This window comes from Triturus cristatus, chromosome 3_1, assembly GCF_964204655.1.
Source record: "Triturus cristatus chromosome 3_1, aTriCri1.1, whole genome shotgun sequence".
In the NCBI taxonomy this organism is placed as follows: domain Eukaryota; kingdom Metazoa; phylum Chordata; class Amphibia; order Caudata; family Salamandridae; genus Triturus; species Triturus cristatus.
The window spans coordinates 792,191,390-792,206,783 of NC_140583.1; the positions used below are offsets into that span (position 1 = coordinate 792,191,390).

Consider the following 15,394-nt stretch of genomic DNA (forward strand, 5'->3'; position numbering starts at 1 on the left):
ATGTGCTGTTTGCAGCCCGAGACCCTCGCCAGAGGTGCCCTGTGATCGGGGGCACCCGAAGATCAAGCGTTTCTAAAGCAACGCTGTGTGCGTGTGCTTTCTACAGCCTGAGACCTGCGCAAGTTGTGCCCCGTGATCTTGGGCACCAGATGATCAAGTGTGTCTCAGCTACGCTGTGTGCGTGTGTCATGTGCAGCCTGAGACCCTTGTGAGGAGTTGTCTGGTTATCGTGCACCCGGAGTCCAGTGAGTCTCATTGACTTGGAGTACGGATGTAGTGTGCAGCCTGGGATCTTCCCATTGCCCGGAAATTCAGAGAGATTGCATCGGAGGCCCAAGTCGCTGGACGAGAAGAGGAGAGTGGGTTCGCGCCCCCCAGGTAACGTGTGTCGAATCTTGGGGCGGGGCGCGGGCTCAGAGGGAGATGCTCTCGGCCGCTTTTTCTATCCTGCAGCGCGAGCCTCTGCTTCGGCTCAGATCGTGGCCAGTGTGCCAAGGGAGTGGCAGCACCGGGGCCAGAGTGCGAAGCTGCATTCACTGTGTTATATATTACCTGTGTGGGGGGGGCAACTGTGGCCGGAGACTAACCGCAAGCAAGCACGAGTGGCGGAGAGACCGCCGGAGGCACCGTGAATGGTGCTGGAGTAAATTACGTATTGCATTAGTCCTGCATAACGGAGTATCTGATGATTGTATGACACATTGCCTTATTTCTGCACAACGAACGTTGGTCGTATTGCACTAGGGACCGTACGCATTGCATTACGGGGGCATAACAGTTTACAACGTTGTTGCATTATGCACTGCATTACCGTACCAGTACAAATCGCCAGATAACCGTATTACGATTTGTATTATTCTTATGTTGTGAAATACCTGATTGTCGATTAACCAGCTGCATATTACGACATTAGGATTACATAGGACTGTTTAGTTTAGTTCAATAGTAATAGGCCAGGGGGGCTTTACCCTGCCGCATATGTTGGTTTAGTATTGTGTGGTCGCATCATATATCTTTTTATAAACATATACTTGTTTTTCTATGAAACTCGTGTGGAGTCTATTTGTGGCGTCATCATTGGGTTGCTGTGAGCGTAATTGCGAATACTTTACATAATGGCCTTGAAGATAAGCCTGGCTGCTCGTGCCAAGCTACCAAGGGGGTGGAGCGGGGGCTATCTCTAGAGGCGACCCGTCTTTCCCAAACGTTGGGGGCTCATGGGTCCCTGTTTGGCCTAAGGTACCTACCTCAGCCAACCAGGGATCCGGGGATTCTAACAGTATTTTATTCCATTTACGATGGCAGTGTGTATCTATACAATAATTGTGTGTATTTTAGGTGGACCTCATTAGAGATCCAACATTTTAATAAAATTTAATTGAATTGATGACTGTTATGTGTCCTCAGAAAAAGCATGGATGTTAGTCCAGAGCACTGCATTACACTCATTCATCTATTTGATTGGTCTTTCGTGGGACAATGAGCCAGTTTTGAGTTTTATATTACCAATTTTAAACAATAAAACTCTATTCATTTATATGATCTATGTATAAAAGAACCATTGATGCTCAAGTATGATGATTGTGCATTTTCCAGTTTTAATTGGGCCAATTTCATGTGGATTTCCAAATACAAATCAAATATTGTAAGTAATATAAAATGGCAGTAAAGAGACAATAGAGTAAAAGAGTTAAATGGTTTAGACTGTACAAAAGTGATGAAATCCATGAATAGAAAAACATAGCAGTTAATTGAAACTATAAAGCAAGGATTGAGATTTTATGCATGTCAACAAAGATAATCAACATATGGAAAGCAAGTAATAATAACTAGCACTATATGGAAATGAGAACCTAGGTAATATTTAGTGTTAGGTTGACTAAAACAGTAACACATAGGTAAGTAAAATGCTGAAAACATAACTAAAATGCTCCAAATGTAAGGCAGTGAAAGTTTGGCACATAAGCATTGGTCATATTTGCACAACTTGATCTCTTTCAGTCAGGAAGGCTTACTACTAGCTGAGTATTTGCTTCTGCTTTTTTCTCTTGAAATGCAGGACTAGAAATTAAGATCAACTGCATCAAAGGACAAAGGAAAGTGCAATTGGAATAGGATTTCTATTCATCTTCTCCCAAATGTTTTCAGTAAATTGTCAGTGACGTAAAACAGAAGGATCACGGTCCCATATCTTTTCCTGAAGTACACCTGATTTTCATCTGAAAGATTGCATTTTCTAGAGTGTCAGACGCTGCTTTGCCACATTTATTTCAATACCTTTCTATAGACTAGGAGTCCTGTAATCCGATAACTGGCTCTGCCAAAGTCAAGATAGTCCTCCAAAGTAGCAGTTTGACCATTGCCTTTTCCAGACTCTGCATAGATGCTGATGTGTTAAGGCAACAGATGCACTTTGAGGGCTTTTCTGTATGTGGGTAGGCGTCTCTACCTACTTCCAAGATCCCTCACTCATGATTCCCCTTTCTGTCTCTTCTAATACATTAATTTCCTGTTTCTCTTTTATTCGTCAAACTTTCTGTCAGATGAATAACAATTCTGAAAAAACAATAATCAATCTCTAATTGTACATCATTGTTGCCATGATGACTTTGGAGCCTGGTGACCATTCAATGTCAGCGGAGCCAAATGAATGACTTCATCTGCAAGGCTTGGTTGTATCTCATTTGGGTCAGTCAGTGTATATTATGCTGGGCGCAGTTAGCAATCTTTAAGGACAACTCTTAAGGGCAGGTCTTCAAGACGAAATTCAAAGATGATCATTCAAAATGATGACTCAAAACAATCATTAAAGACAATTCTTCAAAAAGATCCTTCAAGATGATCAGGCAAGCAATGGTACAAGAGGATTCTTCAAGATTGGTTCTCTGGAGACACAGCAGGATAGCAGTGGGTGAGAGCGGCCCCTGATAGGAAATGTAAAGCCGACACTGTCCCTTCACTTCTTTGATGATATGTGTGAAGACGTGTAACATCAGGTAAAAACCATATTGATCAAAGACAAATGGCAGCAACCTCGCATCAGTGAAGGATTGTGGAAGGTGATAGAAGGAAATAAAGGCATGTCGTGCTGAGCATTGATGACCAATATGTGGGGGGTGTTCATCTGAGTCCATAATCTCATCAGAGCCATCATCGTCTTCTTGTGATTTATCGATGGGTGAGAACAGGTTTCTATAAGACATCAAATCATAAGGTTAATTGTTCAATAATTATGAATTGTTTTCTTCAATCTACCACTCAAAAATAGTTAATCAAGGCTTTGTACCACAAGAAAATCTCCAATAACAAAGGCTCCAAACTCATCAAACCTCAGTTTGGTGACACAGTAAGTAAACTGATTATGTAGTTAATATTTCTATTGCACTTTTAGCAGGGATTGGACACATGACTATGAAGCAATTCCATTTGAAAGAAATGGTTCTTAAGGCACAGTCAAGTGGAATAATTTGACTCAGATTGCACATCCAGACAGATCAAAAAACAGACTTCTGGCAACATATCTAACTCATGACTAAATAACTGTAATAACATCAGACCTGATTAGGGGTGTGTTCCCAGCAAAAGCTAAAATCATGTGCCTATTTTACAACTGCTTATATTTTATCTTTTGAGGAAGATACAAGGTTGAAAAAGGTGTGTTGAGTTGATGTAAAGTCAGGATATCTCAATACTTTAAGGAAAATATATTCACTTCTTGCACGTTCATGCAAGGGTATGGCTGCGTAACACTATTTACTAATGCAGGATTACTGTAATGATGTGTACCCTTGTGGTAGGGGTGCCCTAACATTGATATATAGAGTACTGTGGTTGAGTGGAGGGTGTATGGCTTTTGAAAAGATGTAGCATAGTTGTATACCTGTGCCAGAAGAGGTTGCAGTGTTCCAGGGGGCAAAGTGTGCTCTAGGTGAAAAAAACCAGATTCTGTGAGGGAATTGTTGTCTAGTAGAGAAAGTATGGCTTTCGAGATATGTGTTCTGGTAAAGTGAAATCTAATGGGGGTGTAACTCAGCTGACAAGGTGTGATCTACTGGGAGAAAAAGACAGGCTGCATTGGGAATCAAACCTACTGGACGTCTCTGAAAATATTTTATTTTAGGATATTGTCCCTATATCTTTACATGGACTGCTTAACAAAATTGTTGTTTACAAGGTGCTGAGATGTACTTTTCAGAAACTCCACAGGTATATGAAAGCACAGACCTGGTCATGCTGAAAGTATAATTTCAGGCTTATAAATTCTGTTATTTTCAGGCCCATTGCAATCTGTAACTCAGATTAATCTTTAACTGCATTTCTCTTATGCCCATTCTATGCTTTTTAGGGCTTGGCCTTAATAGTGTTCAGTGCCTTTCTGTGCAAACGTATTGTAATGGTGTATGGATGCAGGATAAAGTGAATATATGATGCAGTTGTTGTCTTGGGAAAAGTATCATTACTAGATGGGAAGTATATTTTACCAGCATTGCGGCACACTGATAATTTGCTGCTGAAAGCCACTCCTGACAGTGACCTACAATGTGCAGGATCTAAGCAGAGGTGGCACTAGTACTGTAAAGTGAGAGTCAGGGCTTTCATAGGGTCAGCTTTTTCAGGGCACCAACCAGACAAAGACTGCTTTTGGCTTTGAATACAGTGCCCTGCACTCAACCACAGTATTATTAACAATGCTGGTCCTAAAAATGGCATGTCACCAGCTGGCTACGTCTGCATAGTCATAGGGCACATTGCAGGCCCAACACTAACATTACACTATGGGGCAGATTTTTTTTTTAAGTCATGCAACGCTGCACAGCACCTTACGAGGCTGTGCGGCGTTGCGTGACAGGGAGGGAGCAGGAGAGCGCCATATCTTCAGAGATATAGCACTCTCCTCCACCTCCAAAGCGCCTGTGCGGATTTCAGCTGCCGTGTGCTATGCGCACACCTTAGCGCCATTGGAAAAGTATCCTTGGAGTACAAAATACCATGCCTAGACAAGTTTTAAAGCATTTCTCACTTTTTCTGTGTGCTGCACAGTGCAGGACACATTCAAAGTTGGAACATAGGGAGAAATTAAAACATTTGTCCAGTTAGCACCTACTTTGAATTGGCTGTAACGTTTGGCACTAAACCCTGTCTACAACTGTTTGTAGATAGGGTTTTCCATCAAAAGGCATGGGTGGTAGCATAGGAATGCCCATGTACCACCCATGTAACACCCTCTTGGCGCTAAGTAAAGCAAAGCTGTGCTTCTCACTGCTTTGCGCTATTTTAGGGTACTTTCCAGTACATTCCCCCAAAAACATTTTGTGCTGGTTAGCATCACTTTTGTGATGCCAACCCAGCGAAAAATGTTTGACAATCTACCCCTGTGTATGTGAATCCTGGGCCTGTCATACTGGAGTCAGAGTAGGGGTCACATAGCGTCCACAGCAAGGTACAGCAGCATAGCAGACGCCAGACTGAGAGCTTCATGAAGTGCAGGAAACTGGTAAGTAAATAAAGTTCTCTTTTGCTCCGATGGCCTGTGTGTGTACACTTCTCATACAAAACGCGCAGGCCTTGGTGTGTGCTTTTCTGCATGCATATGTGTGTTTGAAGATAAAGTGTGAGTGTGCCTGATGTGGTGTCCCACTTGTTCAACAGTGTCCCTCCCATGTAGCTAACTGGCCCTTGGCACCTTCGTTCACTAGTGGGATCTAATGGTCCTACATAACATAACATGCGTATTTGTAAAGCGCATGTTCACCCCAAACAGGGTATCTTGGCGCTAAATTACAGATATTGATTGCTACCCAACTCAATGTTACTCATTTTATCGACCTCAGAAAGGATAAGAGGCTGAGTGGACCCGCCGGTATTCAAACCGGTGACCTTGAGGTCAAACACAGGCCCCTACAGTGGATGAATTAGTTCACTAAGCCACCAGACCCGGCTAATAGCAGGCAGTGATCATTTCTCATCAACCTTGCTAAAATGATGGCCGTCTTCGGCACATAATGGAAATCTGTGGCATAACGGTACCTACCCAAGATATCATACCGGCCACATCATATGGCTCATTATTGGCAAGTTGCAGACATCCTTGACATAATGGGCGGATGCACGGCATAATATTTTCAGTTTGTGGCATATGTAGCATGATGGTGTCCACCATAAGCATGCTATAGCTAATCCTTAGCATATTGTTTTCATACTTTGCATTATGGACTCTGTTAATGGCATAATGCTGGTCCTAGCATATTGGAGATCATTCTTGACTTGTGGGGGTTCGTGACACGAGGTTACCTGCCCTTGGCATAAGGATGGCCAAACCTGGTATATTGTAGACATTCTTGGCATTATGACTCTCTTCCCTAGCACACCGCAGTACTAGCATAATGGTGATCATTCTTAAATCCACAGAGCATAAAAGGCCAAACATTTTGCATTTGCAAATGACTTGATTAATTATGTCACTGATGGTTCCTTGCTTCCACACCCACCACACATGAGGAACGATGGTTTCATGCACTTAAGCAAAGGCACAGAATCAGCTGCACACAGCTCAAATTGTGCTCACTTCCATGCAGCATTTCCAAGTGCTGGATCTGGTAGGTCAGTTGGCAAGGGCGTTCATGCCAAGTGTCTGACTTTTACCTAATGGTCACATTTGCAACCCATTGGATCCACACAGTCTTTTATCCTTTTGAAATCAATAAAATAGGCACCATAGAGTTGGGCAAGAAGAAACATCTGCTAATCAGTGCAAAATGGAAGCGAGCGGGGAAAACATGCTTTATAGATACATGTTATTTTACTTTTTCTGACAGGCTTAGTCTATGCAGCAGAGACTTACAGCTCCAGAGCCCAATTCAGAAAGTTGTGGAGGGCTGTGGCAGCAGGCACTGTGGAGTGTAGCCACAACACACCGGGAGCATTATGCTGACTTTCCTCTGATGGCATGGATAGCAGAGGAGCCTGTGATGGTGCACAGGCAGACGCCACAGTGAGGAGTTGTGGTGAGGTCAACGGTGCTGCAGAACACATAGACCAGTGAATAATTTGGAAAAATATAAGTCCTGGAGGCCAAAGTCTTCCACAGTAGGCTGCCACTCACTTCCACTATGGGCGGGCCCACTTCCACCAGTAGTGTTGCTGTTGGAGTTGAGGTAGGAAGGGCAAACCTAGGCTCTGTGCCTCTTATTGTTATATTCATGACAGGTTGCCGGAGAACAGACCTAGTTCAGAGCAAAGAATTCACAGGGGGCTGGCACTCCCGTATCGGGGTTGGAGAGCCATGGGCGAGCTGATCAGTACTCGAACAGGCAGCAGGTAGGAGTGGGAAGGAAGATTTTTCGTTCACCTATGGGCGTCTGTAGCTGCTGGTGGGCTCTTTCAAGAATCATAAGGCCCACCCGAGTACAGCCAAACAAGAACTTACAAGCAGAGTGACACATTGGCAAAGAAAACATAATGAGGCCTCGTGCTGTGCAGCGTCTATACCTGGCCCTGTATGTAGCCACAATAGGACTTAACTTGTACTACCCTGAGTAATGTCCGAGTGACATCAAAAGAGTCTTGAGCTGATCATCAGTAACCATCAGTTCAAATCAACCACTGGCAGATATCTAACTAGGAAGTGTCCATGGTGCTGCAGCCTCCATGTACTGTTCTTGCTCGCCCACTCTTTCCTGGTATGCACCACACAACCATAAAAAGTTCGGCTCCTTGTTTTAGTCATTCATTTTTTTTTATACCATTCTGGAATGGTTGAGTTATTCATTTGAGTGTTTCTCAAAGTGTCATCCTATGCTCTTAGCTCTTTACCAACCACTATCACCGTTTCTAAAAGGAAATGACAATCACCAAGATTGGACCAGAAATCTGACCAGGCGACCCCGGAGGTGATGTGATTCACCCCAGTGCGAGCTCCCTTGAGAGTAGATTTCCACAGAACTTTGTAGCCGTGCCACAGCATTCAATGTTTATCAAGTGGAGGGGAATGATGGACTATCATTCAAAGACGAGAGCGGGTTTTGTTAACACAGGGTTCAGGAAAATTGGTGGGCCCTATGCTCAAACTCCTGGTTCTGATGATGATGACGATGGCCATTGTCCAACAAACTCCTATTGCTCTCTTTGCACTACTAAATGTGCAAGCCCTATTTTTTCTCTATGAATTTGTGGTTTTCAACCACTGAGTTTAGGCTGCATCCTTCTGGGCAGTGGTGTTTCTATAACACGGCACTCCAATCGCTGTTCTTCCATCCTAGGTTCTTTTCAATATGTTCAAGCCACATTAGATGTCAGTACGAGAGACGTATAACTCTTGGAACACTTTAAAGCTCACAAATTACCCATGTTGGTTATAAGACTGTACACGCATCGTGGTTCGAAAAGAAGGAACTAAAATAGAATTCATTGGAAGCCAAAAAATGAGCACGACTCCTTACTCGGACTCTCTTTTCTATGACAAATGAAGACCTTTTCCAGTCTTTTCTTTGGCAAATGAATGCCTTTCCCTGTCACTGCTTTGCCACAGTACAGATTGTAGTTATAACCCTCTCTATAGAGGATTGGGCTTCTTTGCCATGCCATCCCAGATTAGCACAAAGTACTTCCGTTGTGTGCACATGGCATCCTTATAAATGATGGCTGTCGCATTTGGTGCCCCTTAATATTTCCTGTTTTATGTTGTTCGCTATTGACATGCTGCTTTGCTTCCAGAATCCCATTATGATATTTAAGGGTCTCTATTATGTCTTGCCCTGGTCTTCCTGGGTGCTGACAGTGCTTAAGTTGCAACTGAATATGTGTCAGGGCTCAAAGTTTTGTTCAGAAGTCTGTAGCGGGCGCTATAGTAGGTCGGGGTGCTGAATACCAAGAATGCGTATTCTTGTTTGCACCTTAAGTCTCTTTAATCCACTACTACACACTCCCAGCAGCATCAGGTTCTTTTTTTTATCCCTACGTTCTCCCTTTATTACTGTTTTCCATCTTTCTCTTCCACTTCCTTTCCCCATTTTCTGTTATTTCTCTCTGGGTAAAAGTCTGATGCGCAAAAGCAAGTGCTGGTCCCCAAAAGTGAATGCTGGTACCCCCCAACCCACCGGTTGAAATCAAGCTCTGCAGTTGCATGTATACCCCGGATCTGTTCAAATGTCTTTCATATCTCTTTTCTATCTCTATTCCAGATGATTGGGTTTTAACTCTTTGCAGCTTTCTCTCGAGATGATGTACAGCTAGAGGTGCCCAATGATGGTCAAGAAGACCGGAAGAGTAAAGTGGTTTTCTAGACAGACTTGTAAGGACATTTGTGTTGTATGCTTGGCGGCATGGCACCTTTTGGCCAGGGGCAGACTGGAAAGCTTTGTCAAAATACTGCATTAGGAAGCTTGTTTCCACGCTGTTCTATCCAGTTATGTGTACGTCGTCTGGCAAAGCAGTCGATTATTGTTGCACACTGAATGCTTTACAAATCTTTTCCTTCCCACGTGTGATAAAAGATACTTGTGTACTGTAAACGTTACTATAAATATTAATGTACTATCTATTCTTGTGGCATCACAGACGTAAGTTAAGAATTGTTAGGGACAAGGGGATGGTTTGTGAGTTCAAAATGAAAAGGGAAACACACCCCCTGCCCCCCCTGCAGAGGTCATGCACTGCTTTCGCCATAAAAGGACACTGTTGCAGCCATTTTCTCCATACCAAGATTCCCAAACACTGTCCAGTTCATCCCTCCCTCCCCTTCTGAAGCAGACACCAGCAGTAAGTTCTGAGAATCTCTTATTTATAGCTACCGCAAAGACTCGGTCCAGTTTCTTGTTCTTCCCATAGGCATTTCTCTGGGTTAAGGATCCTCTGTAGAAGGCATTGCGGTCAAAACCATCAGGACCGTCTATGGAGATGGAAAACACAATTATTTTTCATCAAATACCCTCTAGGCTGGTGAATTATTTATTCCTAACACATCAGCAGAAAAAAAAGGCGTAATTTTCTACAGTTTCTAGACAGCACATCCTTTCCCAATCACATCTGCTACCCACTCACAACTGCCGCACCCTTCAAATAAAACATTTAAACGGATAGTTTGGCTTTAGATATATTTTAGATTTGTAGATTTTAGCTTTTCTGCAATCAAATGATATAACTATGCAGGGCCCATAGGATGTAAGCAATTTTAACTCCACTTAAGCTCAAAACTCTGCATTTATGTCCAGAAATTTATATCTTTGTAAAGTACAATTTAAAACATGTAGGAGGGTAAATCAAATCCTCACCTTCTCTACTGAGTTCATGGATGCTGAACATACACTTATAAAATTAGAGTGAACGTGGATGGGGAATTTTTCCGATAACTCATTTTGTCTCCTTAAATACCCATACATCCAAAAAATCTCTAAAAGTGTAACCAAAATTCTCAGTTTATAATCGAAAGAAAAGTTAGGCCTTAACTAATTTATTTGCACGCCATTTACGCTATTTCAAGCGGTCTTCTATGGAAAAGCCTGCAGATATCTAGGCACAATTTGTGGATGAAATCCTCTACACCAGAGAGGAAAAAGAAATCAAAGCATGCTTTTCCAATGTTGACTTTTTCAGGACTTTTTAGACAGTGTGATCTTGCAGCTAAGAGCCTGATTGACAAGTATTTTTGCACACCAACATTGAAATTAGTGGGACTAAAACAGCACTTATAAGCCCATAGCTACTCCATTGTTTTCAATGGAGATTCCAATATTCTAATATAGCCTTATAGCCCGCCGTAGCAGGCTATACCAGCTATTAAAGGCCCAAGCCGAAGGCGAGGACCTTTAACAAGGGAACGAGACTTTAATAGCCGGTATAGCCCAGCTATGAAGGGCTATAAGGCTATTAGAACATTTTGCCACTAGAGGGCAGAATGTTCTGACAAATAAATCAAAGGCCTCTCGGAGCCCGAGGGGGATTAAATTCCCTCGGGCTCCCAGAGGCCTTTGTGAAAACACTGGAATGTTGCTTTGCGGAGACCTTTACTGGCCCGTAGAAGCACGGAGTACTCCATTGCCTTCAATGGAGTGCTCCACATTCCAATTTTCTAATAATGGTTATGCAAAAACACAACAACATCCTGGACCTTACTTTACAAGGAAACACAGTAGTGGTCCTGATACACTAACAGGTGCCATTCACCACCTTCACAGGACTCACCTTTGCTGGAAGTTGTTAACTGTATCAGAAGCAATTAAACGAGTCACTCAGAGCAGTTCGAGCCAAGCTATAGAGGTGTAGAATTAATCTTAAGTGTTCCAAACAGAAAAAAACTATTGGGGCCAATATCCAAAGGAACTAGTAAGTCTACATTTGTGGGATTGAGTTTACCAATATCTGGAATTCACAAGAATTCTCATGAATCTGCCTGGAAACGTGCACCTAGTGCAGGTTTCTGGGAGATTCTGGAAAAAGTTATGTGATATTCCAACTGGGATCCCATTCCCACTGTCGAAATAGGATATTGACCATTAGCATATATAGTATCCCCTGTTCAAACGCACACGTAGAACGTATTCACAAAAGCATTAATGAGTACGGAAAGTAGTACTACAGGTGTAACATTACTATAGAGTGTTAAGTTATGATTATTACTGTTGGTGGGCTCTCCACCAGCGAGGTAGAGCTATACCCATAGCAATTAATGGGAATTTTGAGAAATTTTATTTTAAATTAATAAATTATGTTTTTATATTTAAAAATAAATGCCACATTTTCCTGCCTCTCACCTAGGACAACCACAGTAAGGAACAACACACCTACACATCCCCTCCCACACACCTACACACAGACTAGGAGGCACTAAAATTCTGAGCGGTGGGACAGGGTCAGCCTCAGGACATTAGTTACAGTGCAGCCCAGTGGCCAGTCCCTTTGTGACAAAATCTGCAAGTCCATATAAACATATGTAGAGATGAGATCAAAAATCACATTGTTATTAAGTAAATAGTGCAAAAAGGGAAAAACTATTGGTGCAAAATAGTAATATTTTAAAATTAGGCCTTGTGGCACACTGTTGGAGAAAGTTGAGTTGAGCCTGTATCCTAAAACAGTGAGCAGATACTTCTTAAGGCAGTTCACACTGACAGCCACCTCTAAGCACTGATGAGACACATCTGGATGCATATTCTACTGCTGAGATTGCATACTATTGAGAAGGCACTACAAGGGAAAGATGGCAGAACGCAGGATCCCTAAAGAATTCAAGAAGGTTTATTGGGGTAATTGCACATGCAAAGGATGGAGCCCTCTAGCAAAGAGAAGACATTTCTGGAGGAAGGGGACCCTACTGGTGCCCTTGTGCATTCAAAAGACATTTGTGGCGAAAGAGTCCAATGCTAGAGGCCTCTAGTGCTGAGAAGGCACTTCTGGAGGAACAGCACGTGGCTGGAGCCCTCCAGCACAGATAAGACATTTCTGGAGGAAGGGTACACTGCTGGAGCTATCTAGCCCCGTGAAGGCACATATGGAAGAATGGTAGACTACTGGAGCGCTTTGGCACTGGGAACCCCTTCTGGAGGAAGAGCATACTGCTGGAGGCCTCTAGCACTGAAAAGACACTTCTGGTAGAAGAGCCAATGTTGGAGCCTGCTAGTATTGAGAAGTCACTTCTTGTTGAAGGGTACAATACTGGAATTATCTAGAGTTGAGAAGGTACGTCTGAAAGAAGGGCGCACTACTGGTGTCTTCCAACTCTGAGAACGCACATGTGGAAAAAGGGCATCCTGCTGCACCCTCTGACACTGAGAAGGCACCTCTGGGCATAAGGCACGCTGCTGGAGTCCTTCACTAATGAAAATGAATTCCTGGTATCTACTCCCACTACAGGATCACTTTAGAAGTGGAATGGCATTGCAAAAGGAAGCGGACACCATTAAATATCTAAAATCACAGGGAGTACAGTAATGGAGGATGGTCACCCTAAAGATGAACCGCAGTACCAGTAAGATGCTTGAAAAAGCTCCCCTTCTTAAAGTTTACTAACAGCTGAGAGATCTCTGCTGGTGACTGGGAAGCTGACACTTGTGGAGACCTCTATTGCTGGTGAACATGGGCTTAGGAACCGGGGGGATGTATGTTCTCAGTGTTCTATGACCTCTTGAGTGAGATCACCATCTATATGTGCTTAATCAGTGCATTTGCAATCAGGTAGAATCAGCTCCCCCAGCAGCGTCTTCATAGCGACAGAGCTTTACATGAGTGTGAACTTTTCATTCCCCAGCAGAACCTTCTCAGCTGTCAGTACATGGAGTGAACAGTAGGTGTCAAAGTGTATCTGCAACAAACCCATCAACCCAAAGTGCTATATTACTGAAAATACAATCTGTAACATATATGCTACATGAAATGCTCTGCAGCAGGCACATTTACCTTCTAAGCTATTTTATGATGATTTAGTCATGTAACCAGAGATTACACTCAACTCTCTCCAGCAAGTGCATTAACCACCTGAGCTTCCCTGCCAGCATTTATTCTAGAACTTGCTGGATAGACCTACATCTCTGCAGAATTGTCTAGTTCACTGAAAGAAAAGAACTGTCTTTGTTCGGATTAGTCAAATTGTGTAGAGAAATAAAAATGAATTAGTTGGTTCTCACGTAGTGAAATACAATAGCCTTATTGTTCCCTAACCAGTCCCTAAAAGCTCACTTGAAAGCATGTGCTTCTCTAATAGTAATTTAACTAACAAATATGAGATTATAGGCCTCTTATTATGTGCCCGGGTTAGGCCCATGTAGCAAAGTGGCTCATTTCTTATTTTGTCCTATTTTTCACAATATAATTTCTGCCGTGACCTTTTGCACATATTTGCGTTCACGACAATGTTGTATTAGTTTCTCTGAAACTACTTTGTTTGCACATCTAGCTTCGCGCAACATTATCACGATGCCTCAAACATCATGTACAAGGCCTTTCTACGCACTATGTACAAATGTCGTTCTATCTTTATCCATGGGGCGACAGGGCTATCTACATATCCATATCGCTCATCTATACCAACATCCCACGGTGCTTTCTATTATAAATAAAAAGCATCCCAAAAGATTAGCAGAGGAGGCACTTCAGCTGACACCGAGGGCCCCTGCATGCTGAGACTTCACCACGCAGCAGTCTGACATCTCCATGAGTGGGTGTCCAGGTTTTGAACAAGATGGGCTTCTACATTCTCTCCCACTAGGTAATGGGGTTGGATTGTCCTGTGGGGGGTTTCTTGGCTTCACACCTACAAACACTCTAGGTACACGCACAGTAGGATTTGCATGGTAGGAGTATCTACTGAGGAACACCGGTGTGGCACTAAATTATTTCCTGGGGAACATAGAAGGGGCAATATAGTTGAAGATGGGGGGTGGTATTACAGAATTTATTGGGACGTGTGGGGTAGTACAGACCCTATTGAAAAGCTGAAAAGCGTTATCTACAGAGGAGCACGCTGTTCCAATACAGGGTCTACTTGGGGACAAATTGGTAGTAATACAGGATCTACTTTGGAGCCCACATAGGGCATACAGGATCTACCGGTGACAAAACAGAAGCAAAATGTCATATACTGGGAAACAAACCTGTGGATTTTACTGATGTCGCCTAGAGAATCTACACCGGATAGACTAGGACACAAAAGGAATACTACATTGTCAGTACACCATGTCAGGATCTACTTGGAGAACACAACGTGCAAGCCAAACCTGTTAAGGCATGTCATGTGGCAAAACAGGATATAGCTACAGCTTTGGTGAATTCATATGGGCAGTGGGGGACCTGCAACAGACAGGTACGTGGCAATACAGTATCTACTAGGAACATAGGGCATGGCAGGATCTATTGAGGGCCACACTTGGTGCAATAAAGGTCTACTGTGACACACAAAGGGGCAGTGCAAGAACTACTGAGAGAAAAAAAAACTGGGGCAAACTATGAACACAGCTTGGTGCTACATCTATTAAGGACAAACCTGTGCCACAACAGGACCACCAGGGGAAACAAAGGACCTAGTGGAAGCCAAATCCAGAATACTATGAGATTTGCTTGGGTCCATACATGTGGTAATACATTGGGGTACATGCATGTCAATACAGGTTCTATTATGTGGTAACAAGTTTAATACAGGATCCCCTGGAGTAAACATCAATAGCTGCATGATGATGCACTGTTAGCAAGGTGGGGTCTACAGGGATGCACCCAGGCACATCGGCTACTAGGAGACATCACTGGGATACTGTGGAATATACTAGTTAAGGCACCAAGGGCAATGCCGGATCTACTGGTATACACACTGATGGGACAAAAATGTACCTATTCAGGGGCACTTGGGGCAATCCAGGATCTCCTAAATGCACACAAAATACAGAACGGATTGGGGTGATCAGTACAATTG

General features: G+C 43.1%; 1 protein-coding gene across 5 annotated transcripts in view; it reads right to left on the bottom strand.

Annotated features, from left to right (window-relative positions):
* Positions 1–1,573: 1,573 nt before the first annotated feature.
* MLPH (melanophilin) overlaps positions 1,574–15,394 on the bottom strand; it is a 445,337-nt gene continuing 431,516 nt past the window's right edge. For 4 of the 5 annotated variants that reach the window (XM_085645088.1, XM_085645087.1, XM_085645086.1 and 1 more), the window contains 2 exons: positions 9,789–9,886; positions 1,574–3,192 (listed from right to left, as the gene is read on the bottom strand). In XM_085645088.1, the coding sequence (XP_085501214.1) occupies positions 3,169–3,192; positions 9,789–9,886 (122 nt within the window). In that variant the 3' untranslated portion in view covers positions 1,574–3,168. The remainder of the gene's footprint in view (positions 3,193–9,788; positions 9,887–15,394) is intronic. The other variant, XM_085645089.1, reaches the window with a different exon arrangement.